Below are 11,609 nucleotides of genomic sequence, written 5' to 3'. Positions count from 1 at the left end.
AAACCACAAATAGGCAAAATTTAATCGATGGCATCACTGGATTTGATCACAGCGACGCCGTCACCGGAACAGATAAGATTGTGGCACTATATTACCTACTCTGTGTACAGGAGAAAAGTATAAAACACGTATGCCATAGAACCCATAGAACCATGCTGATTCCTATGTTGTATCCTTGGTTGGAAAGACATATGCAGACAAAATTATAGATTTTTATATAAATTTACCAACGCGGACTCGGATGTACTAGGAACTATGAGTTTTCCAATCCCAATAAATCAATGACAACTTTTGCAAAATAAGTCGTACGTATTATGACGTAACCAGAACATTAGTTCGCGACCCAAGTTCATTGTTCCGTTGGCTGGTTTAATGGACCAATAGCGCAGCGGGGAAACAATAACAAGAGAAACTATGTTGTCGACTGTCTTCGTCGCACATAGTCACAGTCATTGAGATGATTATGAGATGATAATAATGAGATAGAAGAGTAGGTAGCGTAGCGTAGGCCGGTTGCACTACATATTTCTATACCGTAGCTACCGCAACATCGATCCTTTACAATGTAAGGCTGAGGCCACACGAGCGTAATTTTGTGAGTTGTGCGCGGGGACGAGGAGGGCGGGGAAGTTACTCTCTCCCCTCGTCCCCGCGCATACTTTTCAGCCGCACACAACTCACAAAATTACGCTCGTGTGGCCTCACCTTAAAGGACCTCTATCAAGGAACACAAGCACTTTCCTAGAGGGCTCTGATAATGATAACTGTATTAATAAGGCCATAAAGGAGAATGGCCATTTCTCTATGGCGCCATGACCCAGAGCGGCCATTGATGAAACATACACTGATGTGTAGTCCGTGACTACAGCATATACTGGTATTAATTTTATTATTATGAGGCATGGGAGAACGAAGATATAGGTGCTGAAAGATCAAGTCTTTCTACTGTACTAGATGTTACCCTCGAGCTAAAAAATAATTTTAAAAGTGTTCCCGTGGGACTTCCTGGATAAAAAGTATTTTATGTTACTTCGGGATAACGGGAACTTGAATAAAATGAAATATTTTTTGAAATTGGTCTCTTTATAAAAATAGGTTTCTGAGTGTGAAATGTGCAAAAATAATTATGATATTATTTGCATAAATAAAATCATGTAATACATTTTGTGATGCGCTATGTATTGAGAATTCCATGATTTAGATTATAAAACTGATTTGTGCGTGTACTATTCATCTAAATCTTATTTAACGAAAAAAAAATAATTAATTAATTTACTTTTGAACCCTAATATCTCAAGAACCCCATGGTTTAGATTTTTTTAAATATTTTTCCCTGATCGTAGACATTTTTATCAATAACTTAAAATAGGTTTGGTTAGTGGCTGCTAACTTATGCAAAGCGGGTCAGGTTTCGCCATTCTTCTTTCGTAGTTGTATCGTTATATCTATAGCTGAATGGGTGCGTACATAAGTGGCAAATAACAGACAGTCACACGTTCAACTTCTATATAAACTTGTTTTGGGGCAGAGTATTTTTCCGCGGAAAATTATAAGCCTGTGTAATAATGTGTAAGTATAATATTACAAGAATAAGCTAAATGTTTAACTTTTTGTAATTACTTAGTTGACTAGATAATAGTAGACTGCGTATAATGGGGTCACTAAATAAATATACTAACTAATGCAGCACGAAAGCACTTTTAAGTTATACCAATACAATTACTATTACGTTTATTGTATAACAGCAGTGAAACATGCTCGTTATATGAAATAACCACATCATTATTGGCTACACAATACTCTTAAATCAGGAGTCAGAGCATGGAAAATCAGCAGAATTGTCTTTTCATAAAACTAGAACTAAAGTAAATTCGTATTGATCTGATTTATATACGAAAAGTAGGAATTATAATTATTACTTATTGTATTCAAAATCGGAATCAAGAATCGCTGTTTAGGATTCTCGTAAAACATGACGTTGGTACCCTACCACACTTTTTTTAAGTTCATGTGGTTTACCCTGGATAAGCTCTTAGAACGTAGGGGAAAAGGGCTGGCTATGTTTTATCCCGTAATTCCACGGGAAAAGTTATAAAGTTATGATAATAATATTTATGTGAATTCACAATAAGTAGTTAAATAATGAGCAATGTATTTCATGTAACTTACATTAACATACCCTTCGATTTGATCATATACCTCCCTGTTGAGCTACTCAATATACATTAATTATGGCGACATACTTACTACTCATAGCAAGCCACTTTTATAAATATAGATCGACCAATTTATAAAATACGAACAGTTGGTTAAGAGCTATTTTGTTGTACCTAGTTTGCAATCGTAAATAAGTTGTAAGGTTGTAAGCGACTGAAATTACGCCACTTCACTTCTCATTTGTGACATATTGTAATGCGTGTTGTAGTGCAAGTTTGATAATAATATAAAAGTTTCTAACTTATTATATTGGGCTGACTGACACCAATTATAATTTTTAGATCGATTGTACCCAAATAGAAGCTTATTTTAGAACTAATTTGATTAAAAAAAGGCACGTTCTAAATATTTTTTTATTCAATAAGTTTGAGCGGGGTGGGCAAGGCTCCTAAAAATGTAGAATAGAATAGATAATAATAATAAGGGATACTTATACAATTTTATTATTATATGTATTAACTGGTAACTATTAACATTCAGTTCCTCGTCTGCTTTGAAAACATTTAGCTCTACAGCTATATTCAACTATAAGTTAAGTATGTTACTCGTATGTTCATGTTCAGAGCTTATTGTTGAAAGACATGTCTTTCAAGTTGGCATCAGGAAGTTTAGTTTGACAACTAAACTGTACAGGTTGTTACAAATTTGCAATAGTGTTATTGTAAGCCTTTCTGTGACACAGGTAACATGTAGCTATTCTAAATTTTCTAAAAGATGTACCTACCTACTTATGTGTAAATATTAGAAAATAGGTTATGTTAGGTACTTTGGTATACAACAATAAATTTAGTTATTAAGAGTTAAACTAGAGTATTAAACTCTTAATAACTAAATTTATTGTTGGACACTTGTCTCCTTACCTTCAGTGTTGACTGGAAGAGATCGCGTTGAGGCGATAAGTCCGCCCTTGTATACGATTCTAGTTTAATTCTCTCCATCTTTTATTGTTATAACTATGTAGGTATTTTGTATACAATAAAGTGTTAAAATAAATTAAAATTACTTATAATTATGTTCCATGTTTCGAAATTCGTAAATTTATAACAAAACTTTTCGCCATAGGTATCTACCTACTTCTTATTGGCATTATATAAATTAATCCAAATCCATAAGATTTTGTCAAATTATTAATATTCTTTTAAGCAAGTCATTATAGCTGAAATAGCGTTTCTTGATTGGTTGCTACAGATTAGCCAGTCAGGTTAGCCTCAGTTACTGACTGTCCAGGGTGTATAAGATACAGATAAATACTGGTGGGTCGAAGAGGCTCCTTCCTTACATCCTAATAAGCTTGATGCACTTTGCATGCGTATATAGGTAGTACATATAAAAACGATATGTGAGAACATTGTTCTTAATGCAAATTGATAGGAAATTGACTGCATTTTGCTTACTTAGCTCTCACCATCTGTTCCGGTTTAAATATATGATGCTACACATATTATAGCTTCCTCTTCATTCAGTACTTGTACCATCTTCACAGTTAGCTTATAATTTAAATAACTTTTAACATTGATTGTATGTTTAACCTCCTCGCTTATAAGTAAGTACAATATAAATACAATTAAAAAAAATTGTACATAGGTACTTTATGAAAAAATTAGGTACAAGTAGGTAACGATCGTAAATAATACATTATATATTACATTATTCTGTCCAAACTTCAAGACTTTTATATAGATTATGTATACTATAATATCACATTTATTATACTTTACACGAAAGGGGTGAATACCCCATTAAAATTTTATACATATCTATTATTCCAAAATTGCTCTAAGTGTTCCAATTCGTCTGAAAAATATACTGAAAGTACCTAAATATTTTTTACCTACAACAAGATTTTCTGCGATCATTTAAGTATGTAATTTCATGTAACGTCTGTGACCATTATTCAATATTGGATACGATTCACTTCATATGGCTATCGGAGAGTGTTGCATGCAACTAATAAAGATAACTGCAGACATTACCCACTGCTCCAATTATGAAATATTATGTCAAGAAATAGAGCTAGCAGCTGTATAGTAGCAAGCTGGTACAGTCAAGGAATCTTCTACCTTATTTAAATTTCAAGTGGGAACATGAGTGTTGGATCCCTGGCTCTTTGTAGGTACCTAAGAATTATAGAAAAAAACCTAGAAAATATATTTCCAGACCGTTTACGAAATGTTGCAATACTAATCTCACGAGCAAAAGTTTATATTTAATGAGTATTCCATAGTAACAGCATAAAAATGATATTAACTCCCCAATATTGGGAAGAGAATATTCCAAAGAATAAAAATAAAAACAGAAAATTACATGTAGGTATGTTGATTAAACCAAAAATTATTATCCAAAACTGTGATGTAGAGCTTCCATGATGATAATTTCTACAGGGTGTTACAAAAGTGGTACACTTAGTACGGAGAAAAGGGTGGCTCAAATCGGTACCCATTTTAAACCACTTTTTGTTTTACAACTTTGTAAATATCGAAAAAAATATTTCGCTTGAAATCAAATCTTTCTTACAAATATTTTCATAACTGGAAAACTCTTTTACGATTCAGCAATTCTTATACCAATACTGTTAATAATATAGAAAGATATTTTTTCTAAACATTGAAATAACATTTAAAACAATCAGTTGTAACCTGTTGAACCTGATCAGATTTTAACTTTTTTGCACCAATTTCTTGGTATGTCGAGCCACCACCACTGCTAAAGACGCCTTCATATAAAGTCCCTGAGAAATTTCTCTTACCACATTCCACACACGGTCGTCCTATCGAGTGCTTACAAAAATATATACTTACTAACTTATGTAGTCACTGCCATTTGCAGTGAATTTGTGATCGTTTAATTGATTTTGCTTCGGTGATTTGAAAAATGGCTCTCAAGGTAAGATGATTAGTGATTTATTTATCAATATAAATAAATAAATTCTTTATTTAGCCAAAAAAGCATTCACAGAAAAACAATACACAGTGGGACCTGCACTAGGAAAAACCTGTAACGCAGGCTCCCGGTTCAATTTACAACAGATTTGACAGTTTGTGATAAAAAAAAGAATTAAACAAAGTAAAAAATAATAATTATGAGCTATTCTTAACCATGCTTTAAACACATTATAAAATAAAATAAAATTACTGTTAAATTAATATTGATATTGATAGTATCTTTCTGTGGTAGGTGGCAGTAAAAGAACTATCATAAAAAAGTCTCGTATTCTAAAGGCAAGAATACAAGTGAAAAATTCAAGCGGTACTCAACTTTACTTAGCAATATTTCAGCACGACATAATATCAATATCAAAGTAACAAAATCATCTCATTACATCTTTAGTCATACATAACAAGAAAGAATCAAAGTTTTTGTCATTCTAAAACAATAAAACTTAACATAATCTGAAAGTTGGTGGGAACTCTGCTTATATTAAGTACATCTTATTAGATGAAGCATCTCATTCATGGAAGCAATAATTACTATTTTGCACTCATTGTTCAGAATATGTGTTCAATAAAAAAACTTGCTTCTTTCTTCTTCTGAGTTCACTGTCGCTTTCAATGAGGCGTTTGTTAAAAAAAAAAAAAGTTCCTTTTTGGAGAAATAGATGGCGTTGTCTGGGGTTGTACCAACTTTCAAACCCTCAGAACACACTCAGATCACAATATGTTATTCTGTGAGGCTAACGAAATGTGAAAGTGACGTAGGTAGGTAGAATTGTAGTATTATTTTCTCTATGATGTCGATGTCACTGTTGCTTCAGCGTTCAGTGCGATTGTGCGTACAGCCGTTCTTTTCAAGTTTTCTCAGTTTCCTTGTGTTTCTCCTGTATTAATTGAGTTGTAGTTGAGCTATCTGCTCCTCCTCCCTTGATACTGTAGAGTTAGTGCACTTGAGATAGTGACTCTTTTGAGATAGTTTGAGTTTGAGTTCTTATTCTGAGTTTAGTACTCTTTGCTCTCTATGTAATTTTTGACAGTTGATACACTGCGTTTTCACGCCATCTATCCTCTTACCCAAAAGCTCAACTGACAGCTGTCAAGGAAAACGGCTCATTATGTAACTGGTTAGTATTAACTTCATAATGTTTAGTATCTGTAATTTGTATAAGTATAACAGGAAATAATTTTAAATATAGAGTACTCTCATTTCAATTAATATTTTATCGGTTGTTGTTACCTAACTTTAATTATAATTAAACATAACATTTAACTTCATGATCTTCTCCAGTGATATAATACCTAGTCTTTACGGCCGACATTTTACAGATAGAATGAATTAAAATTCAAATGATTTATTCCATGAGAAATTATATAATTATAATAAGTTATTTATGTTCTTTTTTTCAAACCACCTTTGTTTAGTCACACTGTATTTAACTATACAGTTTTTTTATCATCAACAGTTTCCTCTAGCCACCTCCTCCTAAACACAGCATTTTCACTTCCAGCTCACGATCCTGGCGGCAGCAGTGTTCGCGTGCGCCCACGGCCGCATGTTCACGTACCGGCCACACGACACGCACGTGCAGCACGCCACACACGTGCAGCACGCCACACACGCGGCCCACGACACGCATGCGGCACATGCGGCACACGCGCACGCGCAGAGGCGGCTCGGCTACGAACACATCTCCGATGATGAGCACGTCGATTACTATGTAAGTATTATAATCATCATCAGGCTTCTTTTGTTGTCCTTCATCGACCCTCCTAAGTAGGTATATTAACATAGTTTTTTCCGGTACATGGTGCTGGTCTAAATGAGACAGTAACTTCCAGCATTAGAGAAAAATATATACCTACGGGATGCATTGTAAGCTTGTCATTCTAAACAACCTTTGGAGACATTGGTTATTTTTACCATTGGTGACGACCGAATGGCGTAGTGGTTAGTGACCCTGGACCCTGACTACTGGGTACTGAGCCGATGGTCCCGGGTTCGATTCCCGGCTGGAGCAGATATTTGTTTAAACACAGATATTTGTTCTCGGGTCTTGGATGTGCCCGTAAAATGGCAATAGGCCCGCCCCCTATTACATTGGGACTAACATACACTCTGGCGAAAAGTGGGTGCAGCAATGCACCTCTGCCTACCCCGCAAGGGAGTACATTAGTACAAGGCGTGAGTGCGTGTGTGTGTTTTTTTTGTAGTAAATACTAACACATACTTACAAAAATGGCGGTCTTATCGCTTAAAGCTTTAGAATGAGTTTTAAATGTATTTATTTTTATATTGGATATAGGTACATATTGAGATCTACAATGTATTAAACGTTTTATTGCCATCTTTCGATCACATACAAGATTTCTGATAGAGACGAACATTGTATTGATTCAGAACACTGATTCTGACATAATCCTGTCTATATCATTACATCACAATGTGGAACAAGTTCACGAATTACGTTGCATTTTCTAGTAAATTACCGTTTCTAGTTGTACAAGACTGTAATTTCTCAGTACACCACAGAAATGTGAGGGTATTATACAAATGTCTACAGCTGTAGCTATAATCCGACTTGTGCTATTATATTGCGAAAGTTTGTTTTATGGTCTAATGGAGTAAAAATACCAAATGCGGGGAAAATATATTATAATATACCTAGGTATTATCATTTCATATAATTATTTCGTTAAGATTTTTTACGAGAAAGATTAAGAAGTATAGTAGTACTATGTAGTACCTAGCTAGTAAATTAGATTAGAATTTCTGCACCTGCTATCCATACAAAAACAAATGACAATCACTGTTACAGTTACAGAATTTAAAATGAATTAAATTATCTAAATATGCATCACGAATCGCAATGTTAGTTCCTAATTATATAACAATCTAACTACAATACAAAGTGTCATTTGTATTATCAGTGCGTGTGAGTTTCGAAGTATTTATAAGAAGTGTATGTGTGTGATGTGTGTGTGTGTGTGAATGAGCAGGAACTGTCAACGAAAGCCTACTTCCTGCGTGTGAACGTCATGGGTAAAAGGCATTTTCCCGTTGTCTTGTTTAAAAATATGGGGTATTCGCAACTGACTACTGATTAGATTGATTAATGAATGTTATTTTTAAAATATTAATAATTTATAATAAGTGAATTGGAAGAAATGGTGAGCTGTTACCATTGAGATCTGTCAATAAGGAGATCGTGTCTTCATATTCGTGAATTCAATACGGTGAAGAAAATATCATATAGGTTAACTACCCAAAAAAGTGACCAACTAACCATACACAGAAATAACGTAGGTAAAATAAAGATTTCAGTTTATTTTTTGCCTAGTAAAATGCCTCGTCGAAAATGACTTATTCCTTACTTGCATTATCAATATGTCGAATAGAATAGAATATAAAACACGTAATGACGTGATCATTGAGGCATCACCCTCGCGTGGCGCATCTCTGAGTAGGAACTCGTTACCTCATCGGCGCGTGCGCAGAATAACCGTCCCACTGCTAATGTTATGTGAGAAAAGTGGTAATTTATCGTATTTGTTACACCTATAAGATAATATAGGTTGTATACTATTAGGATTTTTGTATGCTTAAAATCTACTTTAATATTATAAAATATGAACGTTTACAAGTATAGGTTTATTTTTGTCCGCGAAGATCCCGAGCCAGCTACACTATACGTACAAAATGTCTGATCATCCAGCATCCATCAGCTCATCCAGCCATACTGACTACCCGGCGAACTGCCGTAGGTCTGGAAGGCGTCCCACGCTATGCATGCTAGTTTTCCCCACCGGCCATTGGTTCTAGGACATATGGGCGACTCACCTCCGCTTGCAGATTCTTAAGAGCTATGTTTGTAACATCCGCACTAAAAAGCGAAATATGCTCGTACATGTACTATATTCCTAGCATCTTATAATGTCTGAAAAATGTCTTTATAATGTTAATGTTGCAAGTACCACTCTATATTCTTTCTATGGTAAACTTACCTGAGTCAAAGCAAACTCTTTAAATCGCTTGGACGTGACGTTCAGTTATACATACAAATATAGTGATTTTATAGAAATGTAGGTGATATTTCCGTTACTTACTTGTTAGGTACCATTACGTGACAAAACTAAACACTAGACTTATGTAAGCTTGTATACAGGGTGTTGCAAAGTTGGTATACTAAGCCTAAACCTACATGTGCAGCATGGTATATCTAAGCCCAAAACAGAAATCAGAATTTGGAAATTCGCGATTTATTTTTTTATTTTCCATAGTAAAAAGTCACGTGACCAACAAAGTTTCTATGGAAAAAGATTTTTTTTTTCGCGAATTTTCAAATTCTGATTTGAGTTTCAGGCTTAGATATACCATGCTGCACATGTAGGTTTCGGCTTAGTATACCCTTTTTGCAACAACCTGTATAATCTCGTAAAGAACTTATAAATCCAGGACATCATTCATATTCAAGAAATTTACGAAACAGACAGTGACTACAAAATAGTACGGATAGTACATAATTTTATTATTATTATCTTTTTAACACCCATCTTTCCTGTAATTTCAGGCGTATCCCAAGTACGTATTCAAGTATGGAGTGAACGACTTCCACACCGGGGACATCAAGACCCACCACGAGAGCCGAGACGGTGATGTTGTCAAAGGTAAAAACACCATGTTAGACACTGAATTTCCTTCGGAGGACGTTATTGTCGCCAAATATATTTTACTCTTATTACTATACAGTTATCAAATCCCTCAATTTGTGAGTATCAGTACATTCAGGACTCTTATCAGCATTACGATTCTGTAAAATCAGACTTCACTTCGCATCTCACTTCAATCTTCATTCTCACTTCACCTTTCACTTCACGTTCGAACAGCAATGACATTATGTCATCTCATACATTATTTGTCAAAATCTCGAAATTGCTTTAGTTCTATTCACTTCCAACCTTGTAAGGATATCGCTAGTGTGCATTCGATGTGTTTACGGAAATAACAGAATGCCAATTTGAAAACTCACTCCGGATTCAGAATTGAGTTTTGACAATTAGCTTTATAGAATCGCAATGCAGATAACTATTTAATTTTATAAATGCAGGTGACCCGGGCCGTAGAAATTTTACCGCTGTCCAAAACATTACACAAAGGTTGTAGAGCTTACAAAAAAATCTGGGTAGTCATAAAATTTATAACAATAATAATTATTATTTTCAGGACAATACACCGTTGTAGAGCCTGACGGTTCTCTGCGCACCGTGGACTACACCGCCGACAAACACAACGGTTTCAACGCGGTCGTGCACCGGACCGCCCCCATCTCACAACATGAGGCCTTACACCTATAAGAGAGTTGTCTAACACCAAATAGGAACTAAAGAGTGTAAGCTTAGCTGTTAGTGGTACTACAATGAGATAGATAGCGCTAAATAGGTCCACGTATTTCTCCGAAATGCGATCAGGATTTCGTTTGGTTGTTGGAGATCTCTTTACTTGTTTTGTATCGTTATTTATTGTTAACTAACTTTATTATTATAAATGATAAATTTGATGTTTTCTACGGAATGTACTTGAGTAATTGTTAGAGTTGTTTGTTAATGTTTAAGTGTACATAAAATTTGTATGCCGATTTTAATAAGCATACTCTTTCCCCCTTATTCATAGACAAGTTACAATACGTTTTAACTAATAAACTGTTTTGTCCCTCTCTGTAAAAGAACAAATTGGTCTTTGTCGGAGAGGGACAAAACAGTTTATTAGTTCAAACGTATTGTAACTTTTCTATGAATAAGGGGGTTTGTATGTATAGCTTTTATATTTTTATCCATAGATGCGTGGTATTTTTCTTGTTCGCATTTAAATATTGCGTATGCGTTAAAATAAAAGTTGTTGTTGATATTTTTCCGAGTTTCAATGAACTTTTAAGCCGTGTAATCAAGTTTTTACGTACCAATACATGGGAAAGTGCCTTCAATGTATTGAACTTTAAACGACGTGAAAACTACATACTACTTTAAGGGGAGAATTGATGGAAAACCCATTCCGGTTGTAGGACATTCGGTCCTATTATGTTGTAACAGTTAAAAATGCCAATAATATCCCCATTGCACTAACTAACTTTTGTAAACTAACATAAAATCGGTGTAAGTGCCTGTATAAGGTAAGTTCTTGTATACCTTCCCTGCGAAGTAAGTAACTCTTCTAGTCAAGGCGCTGCGCCGTAGTTGTGACTTGCTATTGTGGTTACTGAGGTGATTTCATGAGTGTGTCCTACTGGGTTATGACCTACAGGGCTGAAACGTGGGCCCTTACAGTGGGACTGGTCCAACAACTGAAAGTCACTGAGCGAGCTATGGAAAGAACTGTTTGGTATCTCTCTGAAAGATCGCATCTGCAACGAAGTGATCCAATAGAGAACTAAAGTCACTGACATAGCTCACCAAGTTAGTAAGTGGGCT

The 11,609-nt window shown here is 34.9% G+C and overlaps 1 protein-coding gene across 1 annotated transcript; it reads left to right on the top strand.

Annotated features, from left to right (window-relative positions):
* The first annotated feature begins 5,088 nt into the window (after window positions 1–5,088).
* Window positions 5,089–10,794, top strand: LOC125488452 (cuticle protein 7-like). The gene is made up of 4 exons (XM_011566298.3): window positions 5,089–5,100; window positions 6,656–6,865; window positions 9,716–9,812; window positions 10,369–10,794. The coding sequence occupies exons 1-4, from the start codon at window positions 5,089–5,091 to the stop codon at window positions 10,497–10,499; spliced, it is 450 nt and encodes a 149-aa protein (XP_011564600.3). The 3' UTR covers window positions 10,500–10,794.
* The last annotated feature ends 815 nt before the right edge of the window (window positions 10,795–11,609 follow it).

The sequence above is a fragment of the Plutella xylostella genome, chromosome 22 (genome assembly GCF_932276165.1).
Source record: "Plutella xylostella chromosome 22, ilPluXylo3.1, whole genome shotgun sequence".
Classification (NCBI taxonomy): domain Eukaryota; kingdom Metazoa; phylum Arthropoda; class Insecta; order Lepidoptera; family Plutellidae; genus Plutella; species Plutella xylostella.
The sequence above is the reverse complement of the archived record's forward strand: the minus strand, read 5'-3'. Positions and strand labels throughout refer to the sequence as shown.

Excerpts from the sequence above, each read along its gene's own strand:
- LOC125488452 (XM_011566298.3), top strand. Across the intron at positions 6,866-9,715 it reads ATGAGCACGTCGATTACTAT|GCGTATCCCAAGTACGTATT; the intron begins GTAAGTATTATA and ends CTGTAATTTCAG. Across the intron at positions 9,813-10,368 it reads AGACGGTGATGTTGTCAAAG|GACAATACACCGTTGTAGAG; the intron begins GTAAAAACACCA and ends TATTATTTTCAG.